Raw genomic sequence first — 11,865 nt, forward strand, 5'->3', positions numbered from 1 at the left:
GGGTTCCTCCTCCGGGTTCCTCCTCCGGGTTCCTCCTCCGGGTTCCTCCTCCGGTTCCTCCTCCGGTTTCCTCCTCCGGTTTCCTCCTCCTGTTTCCTCCTTCTGTTCTCCCTCCGGTTTCCTCCTTCTGTTCTCCCTCCGGTTTCCTCCTTCTGTTCTCCCTCCGGTTTCCTCCTTCTGTTCTCCCTCCTGTTCCTCCTCCAGTTCCTCCTCCGGTTTCCTCCTCCGGTTCTCCCTCCAGTTTTCCCATTGTCTCCCTCCACTTGTTTTACCTTCCTGTTCTGGTTCTGATCTGCCCCTCTCTCCTTCAGACCCGTTGGTGGCGCACTCCGACCATCTACTCCCTGAGCCCACTCACCGGCCTCCCAGGTACCACCAGAACCTGCTGCTGGGACCGATCCGGCCCAGTTCAGCCTTCCAGTTTCAGTAACGGGATGTGAACTGTCCTGCAGGAACGCTGGTGACGATCCGAGGCCGGATCTACTCTGACGTTTACGGGAGCAACACGGACCTGAGCTCCAGTGGCCTCAATGTCAGGTTCCTGAGGTGGGCACATCAATCCATAGGGTTGACCAACACACAGGGGTTAAAGGTCACCTCCTCCAAATGAAATGAATCCCTTAAAAAGTCTCAAAAACAAAGAACATAAAAAATGACTGGAGAAATGAATGTGTACGTTGGTAAAACTGTGAGGATGGAACAGCAGCGTTGTGTTAAAAAGCTATGACCCCTGGTGACCCCTGGTGACCCTTTGTGACCCTGCAGGTCCTACATGGGGGGAATGCCCTGCGAGCTGCTGAAGCCCAACTCAGATGAACTGTAAGTGTTCAGGATGTTTGACCAGATCGTTCAGCAAGCAGCTGCTTTAGCTCAGTCTGTCTGTGTGAAGGTACAACCTGCAGCTGGACTCTGAAACGTCAAACTGGGGCTACATGAGCTGCAGGACGACTGGGACCTACGTTGGTAAGAAGCTGCCCTGACCTTTAACCTTTACCCTGGCAGAACAGCAACTGAGCAGGGTTTGATTTCCACAGGTCATCACAACATGAGCTACATCCTGGACGCTGATTATGGAAGGTAAGCCTCTGCTCAGGAGCTCTGCAGGATATTTAATTTAATAATGTCAGAGTTTCAAATATTTATTCAGCAATATTTAGTTTAGGTCATAAACAAAATATTTATCTCCTTAAATATTAAGTGAGTAGGCAAACTATTTAGCTCCAAACGAAATTAGCTCTGAGCTACAGAACGTAATATTTAGCTAACATGCTAACCCACTTTCCGCTATCAAACTAAAAGCTGCATCTTGAGAAGTTCTATATTAAGTTTGTCTTAAACTGAAATGTAGAACAACAAATATAGGGAAAACTATGATAAAGAGCTGAAGTAAAGCGATTTTAAAGCAGGAGTTTATAAAGCAGTTCAGAAGATCCGGCTTTTATTGTTGGTAGTCCACTTCCGGTTATCGGCATGTGAATTTGCATGTTAGCTAAAGAGTTAACTTCAAACTAACTATTCAGCTTGAAGTGAAATATTTAGCTATTAATAGTTTTAAACTACAACATCTACAGATGGATGAATAACATGGTGAAAATATGACTGAAAAAGTAGCTAGCTCGGCGCTAACTGAATATTAGCTAACTCAAATGGAAATATAAATATTTATATTTAGCTTAATATTAATATTTATAAATATTACCAACTAAACATTTAGCTTGAAGTTATGGTATTTATGGATGAATGAATATTATGTTAGAAATATGAACCCCCATTTCTTTTATTACTGGCTAAATAATAAAAATATTGCTGTTAATTTCTGACTGTGTAACTTTGCAAACAGCAACACTTAAATACTCATCTACAAACTGCAGCAACAGTTATAAGCATTTCTCTAAAAGAATCAGTAGGATATAATTCAATAATGGCTCATTTAAAGACCAAGTTGTGCTTTCGTTGAGGCTTCAGAGAGCAAATGAATGACAGCATTATTATTAACTCCGCAATGTTATTGTTGTCACTTTTTAATCTTTACTCTTGTTGCATTTCAGGAGTTTCCCAGAGAAGAATCTGTTCTGGGTTTCATCTTTGTCCAGACTCTCCATGTTCCAGACGTTTGCAGGTATGTTAGTGAGAAACGCAGCATCAGATTTCTGCTCCTCTGCTGACTTCCTGCTGACTTCCTGCCCAGAGGTGACCGCCGTCTCCCCATCCCAGGGCAGCGTCATGGGGGGAACCCTGCTCACCATCCACGGCCGCTTCTTCGACCAGACCGATGAACCCGCCCGGGTTCTAGTCGGAGGTAAACGTGACTGTCAGGGTGGAAACTTTTTAAAACGCTGTCAGAACCAGTTTTCCTGAAGAATGGCAAAACAAAATGTTCATCATGAACAGATGAATGCTGTCTGTTTTAAAGTCATGTAGTGGAGATAATCCTTTTAACACCACAGAAAGCACAAAGACTTCAGACAAAAGGAAAGGATCACAGATGAAAGGAAATAATGTGCTGTGTCTCAGATACTCGGCAGACCGTGACAACAGCGATTCAGCCGATTGTCCTTCATTCGCTGCTGCTGACAGCAGCTGGTGACTGACAACACAATCTGATTAAAATAATCCTTCAAACCAGAGAAAACAATCCAATATGTACAGCTACCAAAGATCTTTACTCATGATAATCAGAAAATTAATGGGTTTCTTTCTCAAAGTCAGATGGATGGATTAAAGGTGCAAAATGTTTTCTTAGTTTGACCTGGAGCTTATCATTACCAGCTCTTTTATCTGTGGCTTTAGACGTTTTCTCCTGCTGTGGTTTCTGTCTGCAGGTCGGCCCTGTGAGGTCCAGAGCGTGGCGGACGACAGGATCACCTGCAGGACGGCCGGACGGCCGGCGGACGACCACCGGCAGGTTCACCCAGGTGAGAGCTGGTGAGGCTGATGCCAGCTAGCTGGAATTTAATCTGCCATCAAAGTGTCGGCATGGATGGAGCAGAACAGCCGATCTGTTATCAGAACCATGGAGCGGAGCTGCTGGGTCACGCTCTGCTTCTCACAGTTTCACATTTCCAAAAATGCAGGAGCAAAACACACGAGCTAGGGTTATTCAGAGAAGGAAGGGCTTCCCTGATTGGCCCAGCAGCATCACTCAGGACTGTTCTGGAAAACAAAAATGTGGAAATCTGCCAGCTACAGTGGTTGGTTTGTTCTGTACTGCAGGATTTTCATGAGATTTGAATGCAATTCAAATCATGCAGAATTTCCCACAAACAGTTGCACTCAGAAGTTTCCACAGTTCAGACGTTTCATCTTAAAGAAACTGTCTGGAAAGGTCCAAAGCAACACGTGGCTCTGCTTGGGGCTGATGTTATGCTATCTGACAGATGAACCCAACACCTGTTTGTGCAGATTGTTCAGAACATCAACTAAAACTGGGGGTTAGCACAGATCCGGTTCCATCTGGGCTCCGATCGCCCGCGGCTGCAGATGATTCTCCGTTCAAGCCGTCGCTTCCGCAGACAAACAACGCCGAGCTGCTTCAGTCTGAAAATCACGTTAACGTCTCAGTTTCAGCCTCCAGCGTGTAAAAACTGTCATGAGGAATCGCTTGGTTTGGCTGTCGCTGCAAAAACAGAACAAAAAACTGAAACAAGAGACAGCAGTCACTAATAAAAACAGAAAAAACCCCCCAAAAAAACGGAAGATTATACAAAAACAGAAAGAAACAATAAAGCAGCAAAATGAAACTAAATCTTATCAGCATAACACAAAGGTAGAGTCACAGGTGGAGTCACAGGTAGAGTCACAGGTAGAGTCACAGGTAGAGTCACAGGTAGAGTCACAGGTGGAGTCACAGGTAGAGTCACAGGTAGGACCACGTAGCTTGAGCAAAGGGTTCTGATTGGACGGTGATTTGGTTTCAAAGGAAGTAGAGCTGGCAGATAATCAGGTTTTCTGACATCAAAGGAATGTTTCCTCGTGAAAGAGGGCGGGGCCTAAATCAGGACCCTGAGGGACGCCATGACTGACGACAGAAGATTCAGCTTACATATGAAACTGGAATGCGTCTGGAAAATTAGACTTGAAGCTGATCAGAACCATTTCTCTGCCACTTTTCCCTAAAATCAGATTGTTGGAATCTTTTATTTTGTTAAAGACCGGAGCATCCAGCAGTACTTCCTGGCTATCGAACAGCGTCAGCTGGATTCTGTACCTGATGCTGTCCCATGCGCCTCCAGGTGGGCGGGGCCTGAAGATGGACGTGTGGAGCGACAAGCGTCCGCGCTCCTTGGACGAGATCTGGAGCTACAACCAGAACACGAGCGGTTACCGGTCCCAGTGGATCGACACGCTGCCGCACGTCTTCCCCAGGGAAGACGATCTGTTCGCCTCTCGGACCAGAGGCTTCCTCATTCCGCCGCTCAGCGGGAACTTCAACATATACCTGCACTGTGACGACAGGTGTGACCTGTACCTGAGCAACTCCAGCCGGCCAGAAGACAAGGTAGCAGCTGCTGCTGATTCCTGACGATAGGCGGCTTCACTTCCTGCTTTGACGTTCCCACTTCCTCTCTCCAGGTGAAAGTGGCTTTCCAGCCCAGATATGTCGGAGACTTCTTCCAGCTGGAGTCCCAGAAATCCGAAATGCTTTTCCTGGAGAAAGGAAAACCGTGAGCATGACTTCACAGCTTATGTGGCAGAAAGCGGTTTGTTCATCTCATCAGCTGGTTTTCCATCTGCAGGTACTACCTGGAGCTTCTGCAGCAGGAGTATTACGGCATCGCTTCGCTCAACATCGGCCTGTTCCAGGAGGAAAGTTCCTTCACAGCAGCGCAGTCGGACGACGCCGTCGATGAAATCCAGGACATTGTCGCTGAATATGAAGCATTTGACGAGGAGCAGGTACAGGATCAGGACTCCAGATCAGAACTTTAACTCTTTTAAATTTGCTCCCAGTTTTCTAACTGGAATTTTAAAAAACTTTAAATTTAAATTTACCAGGTTAATTCTTTAAAGTTTGAAAACATCAGTGCAGTTTTATAGGAAATTATAAGGAAATTCTGCTCTGGGCTCCATATTGGTTCTGGCCCAAGAGGAACGGTCAGAGTCAGTGGTGAACAGGGTTTCTCTGTGTATCATAAGCCTGGCAGGCTGCCAGGCTGGAGGAAACCCTGGAATGTAAATGTTCAGGTTTGCAAGACCAGCGAGAGCCAGAATGGACTTCAGGGTTCAAGCTTCCTGAGTAAAACTGTTCTTCAGTGGGATCAGAGGACGCAGGACGTCTCATGGTTAAACTTCCCAGATTAGAACCGTCGCTTCTTCTGTCACTGCTTCTAATGCAGCGAGACGTTCATTGTCCCAAAGACAAACCGCAGGACAGAATCCCTCCTCTGGCTCCTTCCTTCATCTGAGCTCCTCTTTGTCTCATGTCCACCGTCCATCAGGTGCTGACCTTTGACTCGTGGTCCTCTGGGGTCGCAGCCGTCAGGGAGGTGCAGAAGGTCAGCGTCAGCAGCGGCTGTGCCAGCCATCTATGTGGAAGCACCTTCTTCAGCCTGCGCTACGGGAACGCCCAGACCGGTGACTTCCGTGCTCCGCCGCCTGCTAGCCGGCCGCTCTGCGCCTGTGAAACTCCTGATGGTTTGGTGTTTTCTCCTGCAGGACTCGTCCCTGTGAGCGCCTCAGCGGAGGAGCTACAGGCGGCTCTGAACAACCTGTGGTCTATCAAACCTGACAGCGTCACCGTCACCAAGCAGGAGGACGCCCAGGGGTCTCACTACACCGTCACCTTCAACTCTGACAGAGGTGGGAGGACAAAGCAACTGGCAGAATGACACGTTCAGGCTGCAGCATCACTTCCAGGGAGCTAACAACTCTGGTCGCTCCAGTTGGTCTGAATACGTTCCTGTCTGAGTGACCAGAGTTCAGCCAACATCCTGAGCTCCTGACTGAAATGTTCTCTCAGTCCCACAGCAGCTTCCTGATGACTGTCAAGCATCTGCTGAGTTTGGGAAACTAAAGTAGAGATGGGAACTTAAGTCCAAGCAGCTGGTGAACAGAGCAGTGTTCAATCTGTGCAGTTGCTAAGCTAGCCTTTTCATGGTGATGTATCCAAGCTTCACATCTGATTTTAGGATTGAGGAGAAATGGAACACAAATAACCTTTATCGTCCCTCAGAGGGGACATTCAAGGAAATGGACAGACATTCAGCAGCGGGGACAACACATTGTCCAATCACGGGCACGGAGAGACGTTGTCCAACAGTGATGTTATTTTAGTCCTTCGATCTGGGGGATCAGTCAGCGGGTCACTGTTCCTTTAGCCCTTGTATGTAGAAATGGGGTCCAACCGACCCCACACATGTAAAACTTGTATCATTTGCCATAGTCCTCTACGTTTGTCTCAGTCCTCGCACACACTGTGTAAACGACAGTATACTATATTTCTAAATAATTGAAAATAGATTATGACCAACAGGGTCAATGGGCTAGTTCTCAGAAGTCAAGATACGACTCATGAAGGAGTAGACAGACTAGAAGTTTGCAGATGTGGGTGCCTTGTATTCACAGTGAATAATTATATACATATGTACATCACAATAGGAAAAACAGAACATTCAAATGGCCATGTTAAATAAAAAAAATACACAAGAAAAACAATTAAATTAACAAATCAAAGAAACATAAATGAGTTCCATAGTTCTGGCAACAAGCCACACCATTCAGTTTATTAACCCCCAGAACTGGGGTGGTTCAACAGGTCAGGTGAGTTGGCTAGAGCGCTTGCTGCAGTTCCTAGGCTGACAAAAGTCAGATCAGAGTGGGAACAGTTTTGTTCCTGGGCTGCAGGAAGTCTCCCACCAGCCTGGTGGGGAAACCAAACCTTTTGGCACCACAGGTGAAATCCTTTTAGGCTCTTGACCCGAATCTTCAGCTCGCCATGGAACCTGGCCAATTCCGCAGTTCATAATATACCCAGCAAATGGGTATATTAGCTGGTACATGTGACTCAGACACTCAACAACCATTGGCTGCTTAGTAATTCTCGCGAGAATTGCAGTTATATATCAAACTATCGCGAGACTTTGGAAGGCGAAGGGGATAAATAGTAGAGAACCAGAAAATGGAACTCAACATCTACACTCGGGTTACACGAGAGTTAAGAGGCTCCAACACGGAGGGCCCAGCCAGGCCTTCAGGTCTTCAGGCTGCGGATGGATGGAGTTCCTCAGCTATGGAGGAATTTTCCTGCCTTAATCCAAGAGGAATCCAAGAGTCCATGACGTGACTCTGCAACATCGCATGGACATCGGGGGCAGTTCCCCTGGATCGGCAGACTGGGGTGGTGGTCCTCCTGTTCAGAAAGGGGGACCGGAGGGTGTGCTCCAATTACAGGGTGGTCACACTCTTAAGCCTCCTGGTAAGGTCTATTCAGGGGTCCTGGAGCGGAGGGTCCATCGGATAGTCGAACCTCGGATTCAGGAAGAGCAGTGTGGTTCTGGTTCTGGTCGTGGAACACTGGACCAACTCTACACCCTCAGCAGGGTCCTGGAGGGTTCTGGGAGTTCGCCCAACCGGTCTACATGTGTTTTGTGGACTTGGAGAAGGCGTTGGACCGTGTCCCTATGGGGCCCTGTGGGGGGGTTCTCCGGGAGCATGGGGTACCGGGCCCTTTGATACGGGCTGTCAGGTCCCTGTACGACCGGTGTCAGAGTCTGGTCCACATTGCCGGCAGTAAGTCGGTCTCCAAGACCATGGCCTCCAAATCCGAGGCCATGGTCTTGAGCCGGAAAAGCGTCGAATGTCTTCGCTATGGATAATCCAAGAGCACACATGTTCAGTCTGAAAACAGGATTTCATGTCTTTTGTTCTCAAAACTTGTAATACTTTTGCTTATATTTCCATTTTGAAAGCAGGACTTCATATTTTTGTTAACTTAACTTGTAACGCTTGTACTCAAAACTTCTCCTGGTGCTCTCACTTAGTCTCTGCTCAGACTCTCTGCTCGCTTTTGGAAACGCCTTTTGGCACAGTCGCCTAGCAACCTCAGCCAATAGAATGACAGTGTTGTACTGGGTGCACTTGTTTCCTTCTAGTGGATGTGCCTGTGTGTCTACTATTGATTGTAGCAACCTGCACCACCTACTGGATGTAGGGAGGAACAACCAATGTTTCTCCCTATACACACATATATTGATCGATCAATAGATATCAAGTCGTAACTGTTGTCTTTGGTTGGGTGAACAAAATCCTGCCTAAGATCAGTAGCTGTTAGCGATGAGCAGCTGTTAGTGATGAGCAGCTGTTAGCGATGAGCAGCTGTTAGTGATGAGCAGCTGTTAGTGATGAGCAGCTGTTAGCGATCAGTAGCTGTTAGCGATCAGTAGCTGTTAGCGATCAGCAGCTGTTAGCGATCAGTAGCTGTTAGCGATCAGTAGCTGTTAGCGATGAGCAGCTGTTAGTGATGAGCAGCTGTTAGCGATCAGTAGCTGTTAGCGATCAGCAGCTGTTAGCGATCAGTAGCTGTTAGCGATGAGCAGCTGTTAGTGATGAGCAGCTGTTAGCGATCAGTAGCTGTTAGCGATCAGTAGCACTTCTGGCAGATATTTAGTCTGCTACGGAACAGAAAGCTGACATTGTTGTTTCTCCCTACATCCAGTAGGTGGCACAGGTTGCTACAATCAATAGTAGCCACACAGGCTCACCCGCTATAAGGAAACAAACACACCCAGCACAACACTTTCATTTTTTGGCGGAGAGGTTGCCTGGCGACTGTGCCAAAAGGCAGTTCCATGTTTTGCAAGCGAGCAGAGAGTCTGAGCAGAGACTGTCAGCCAGAGAAGTTTTGAGTACAAGAGTTGCGAGTTTTGAGAAGAAAGGCATGAAATCCTGCTTTCAAAATGAAAATGTGAGCTCTTGGATTATGGCAGGAATATTCCTCCATACACGGCGCCCTGAAACGGAGCTGAGAGCTTAATGTGTCAGATAAGAGCAGAATCAGTCATTCAGTTCGGACCAGAACATTTCTACGTTTCCATCAGTTTGTGCTCAACGGCCATTTTAAGCATCTAAGCTACGATAAATGATTGAAACCTTTGTCCTCTGCCAGGTGACTTTGCCCCTCTGAACTTTGAGGTCTTCGGCTCAGACACCAACGTCTCCGTCTCAGAGGTCACCAAGGGTCAAAGCAACATGGCAGCCTTCACTCTGAGTTGGGCCGGGTTTCCTGCGGCACCCGTTGCCTTCAACGCCACTGCGTCCGAGGTCCGTACCTGTCCACCTGATGGTCGTCAGACTCAGATCTGGTCTCCATTTCGTCTCCTCTGAGATGTCTCCGGTCGTGTTTCTGGACAGGTCCAGTCCGTCCTGGAGGACCTGATGAAGGCTGATTGTCCCGCCGAGGTTCTGACCACTCAGGGCACCAACGTCAAGTACTTCAACGACTTTGAGGACCCTGAGGTCAGTGGACAAAGTGAAGCAGTGTGTCATCAGGCATGAGACGTCCTGACGCTGTCCAACTGTCCCCTAACTGACCTCTGACCTCCACAGTTCACCGCCGCTCAGAGTGGGACTCCTGAGGACCACTCCGGGTTCTGCGGGTTCTGGTCACTGAAGAACGCAGACGCTCTGTTCAGGGAAACCTTCACCAAAGAGTCCGGAGGACAGTATGGACCGGTGTCCCTGGACCAGCACCCCACCGTAAGACGGATGGACAGATATGCAGCTTTGATCTGAACGCTTCCAACATTTGAAAAACATACAAGAAAACAGTCAAATTGGCTCCTCAGAGGCTTAAAGCAGAAAACGTGACAGAAACGTGTCTAAACCGTGTCTAGGAGAGAGCCTGAAGTCCTCCAGGTGTCAGAAACTTTTCCTCTGTCTCCCCAGCTCTGCTTTGCCTATAAGGGACGTCTGAGGGACGAGATGGGGGTGAAGTTCAGCTACAGTGACAGCAGTGGTCAGACCCAGACCCAGACCTCCAGGATCAGCACCATGTTCAGCAGCGGGGACAGGTAATGAGTGCGCAGAGGAAGAGGCCGTGATGCCTCTGTGGCGCTCTGAGGCTCATACTTTCCCCTCAGGTGGAGCTACAAGTGCGTTGATCTTCAGAGCGCCCTTCAGACCGCCGTGGTCGGCAGCAGGTTCCTCCTGCAGGAGCTGCTTCTCTACAGAGACGCCTCCGCCGCAGACTACTATGTGGACGCGGTTCACATTGGGAAGACTCCGACTGCCATGGACGAGAACGGTGCGGGTCAAACTTCCTCCTAGTTCAGCTGGTGTGGAGTTAAACCAGACTGGGGGCCTCATGCATAAAACACTGCGCAGTTTTCACACTAAAACTTGGAGAAAAATTTAGAAAAGTGCAGCACACAAAAAGTATCAGATGTATAAAGCCGTGCACACACACATGGCTGCGCACCTTTCCTTTATAAATCCTAATTTACAGGAAACGGAGCAGCTGCTGCTCCGCCTGTCGCCTCCATAAATACGTCTTAATGTAAATTAGCATAAATACCCGGGAAAAAAATCCAAATTAATAAAATAAAAAACAAAGAGGTCTAAGTTCAAGTGCCTGAACAGCAGCAGTTCAGCCGGGATTTAGAGACAGAGAGTCAGAGGGCCTTTGGGTGGGAATGTGGACGTTTATTCTGAATAGTAGAATCATGTGAATAAGTTGTACATTTACAGAATAAAGATGCTTTATGTCCATAAGGCGCTTTCACAAAGCGGGAGGCTGGATGGCTGCAGCTGGACCGGTACCGGTACCGCTCGGCTCCTTCTTTAAGTTCTGCTCAGAGACCCAGGATGATCAGTCTGGATGAATCTAAACACCAATAAACCATCAGATCAATATGATCTCTGATCAATCCTCCCTCTGTTCTCCATCAGAGCCAAAGCTCCACATTACGGCTCACCTGGATGCAGCTACTGATATCCGTGTGACTGCAGACACACCTGGATCACCTCAAATAATCAAAGCTGTTGATTAGTTTCACTCAGCAGGTTGGAGTTAATCTGCTGAGCCTGTTTCCTGTTTTCAGTGAGAATGAAATGACCCCATAGATGCATTTCGGCTCACAGATCAATGTGTTACATCTCTATGAGACACAAACTGAGGAAAAGTGCCATTTACATTGGAGCGAGGTTTTCACATCCTTTTATTTTTATTTTGTGTTCGTGTTAGCTTATTGTCTGAGGATGAATGGGTTCAGTTTCATCGTTTAACAATAAAATATTAAAATCATGAAAAACATTGGTTTGGTGCTTCTTGGTCTAAATAACTGAATGTAGTCAGACTTCAGTGATTTTAGGTGAGTTTTGACGCTTTGTGGTTTGATATTGTTCACAGAAAAAGTTTGTGTGGCTGCTGCACATTTTCACGCCGAGCGAAAAAGTGTGTAAACCTTGATGCAAAGTTAATTTTTATACATGCCGACTTGTGCATAAAATATGGGACCGCACATTTTTTGTGCACGCCGCTTTATGCATGAGGCCCCTGGTCTTCATGATTAACTTAGTGACTCATTTCATCTCCTGTCGTTTCCCAGCTGTCCTCCTCAGGAGAAGACCTCCTCCCTTCGAGGACTCTGGGAAGTCCATCAAATCGTTCTCCGTCACCAAACACCAACCGACCGCTTCTCAGGTCACTTACAGGATCGTTGCCACACCGCTGGACTGCGCCTTCAACTTCCCTTTGATGGAGATCAGCTTCATGAAGGTAGTTTCTAGTTTATTTCTAGTTGGTTTCTGGTTTGTTTCTGGTTGGTTTCTAGTTGGTTTCTGGTTTGTTTCTAGTTGGTTTCTGGTTTGTCTCAGGTTGATTTCTAGTTGGTTTCTGGTTTGTTTCTGGTTGGTTTCTAGTTGGTTTCT

The 11,865-nt window shown here is 47.4% G+C and overlaps 1 protein-coding gene across 1 annotated transcript in view; it reads left to right on the top strand.

Moving 5' to 3' along the window:
- LOC103131520 (PKHD1 like 1) overlaps window positions 1-11,865 on the top strand; it is a 48,919-nt gene that overhangs the window by 4,991 nt on the left and 32,063 nt on the right. Inside the window, exons 6-22 of the mRNA XM_016666707.1 lie at window positions 312-369; window positions 453-546; window positions 766-819; window positions 890-963; window positions 1,035-1,077; window positions 2,049-2,299; window positions 2,823-2,915; window positions 4,233-4,498; window positions 4,573-4,664; window positions 4,737-4,896; window positions 5,439-5,799; window positions 9,104-9,258; window positions 9,349-9,453; window positions 9,544-9,693; window positions 9,883-10,007; window positions 10,077-10,240; window positions 11,544-11,713. Coding sequence (XP_016522193.1) covers window positions 312-369; window positions 453-546; window positions 766-819; window positions 890-963; window positions 1,035-1,077; window positions 2,049-2,299; window positions 2,823-2,915; window positions 4,233-4,498; window positions 4,573-4,664; window positions 4,737-4,896; window positions 5,439-5,799; window positions 9,104-9,258; window positions 9,349-9,453; window positions 9,544-9,693; window positions 9,883-10,007; window positions 10,077-10,240; window positions 11,544-11,713 — 2,415 coding nt within the window. The remainder of the gene's footprint in view (window positions 1-311; window positions 370-452; window positions 547-765; window positions 820-889; window positions 964-1,034; window positions 1,078-2,048; window positions 2,300-2,822; window positions 2,916-4,232; window positions 4,499-4,572; window positions 4,665-4,736; window positions 4,897-5,438; window positions 5,800-9,103; window positions 9,259-9,348; window positions 9,454-9,543; window positions 9,694-9,882; window positions 10,008-10,076; window positions 10,241-11,543; window positions 11,714-11,865) is intronic.

This window comes from Poecilia formosa, unplaced genomic scaffold (genome assembly GCF_000485575.1).
Source record: "Poecilia formosa unplaced genomic scaffold, Poecilia_formosa-5.1.2 Scaffold780, whole genome shotgun sequence".
Classification (NCBI taxonomy): domain Eukaryota; kingdom Metazoa; phylum Chordata; class Actinopteri; order Cyprinodontiformes; family Poeciliidae; genus Poecilia; species Poecilia formosa.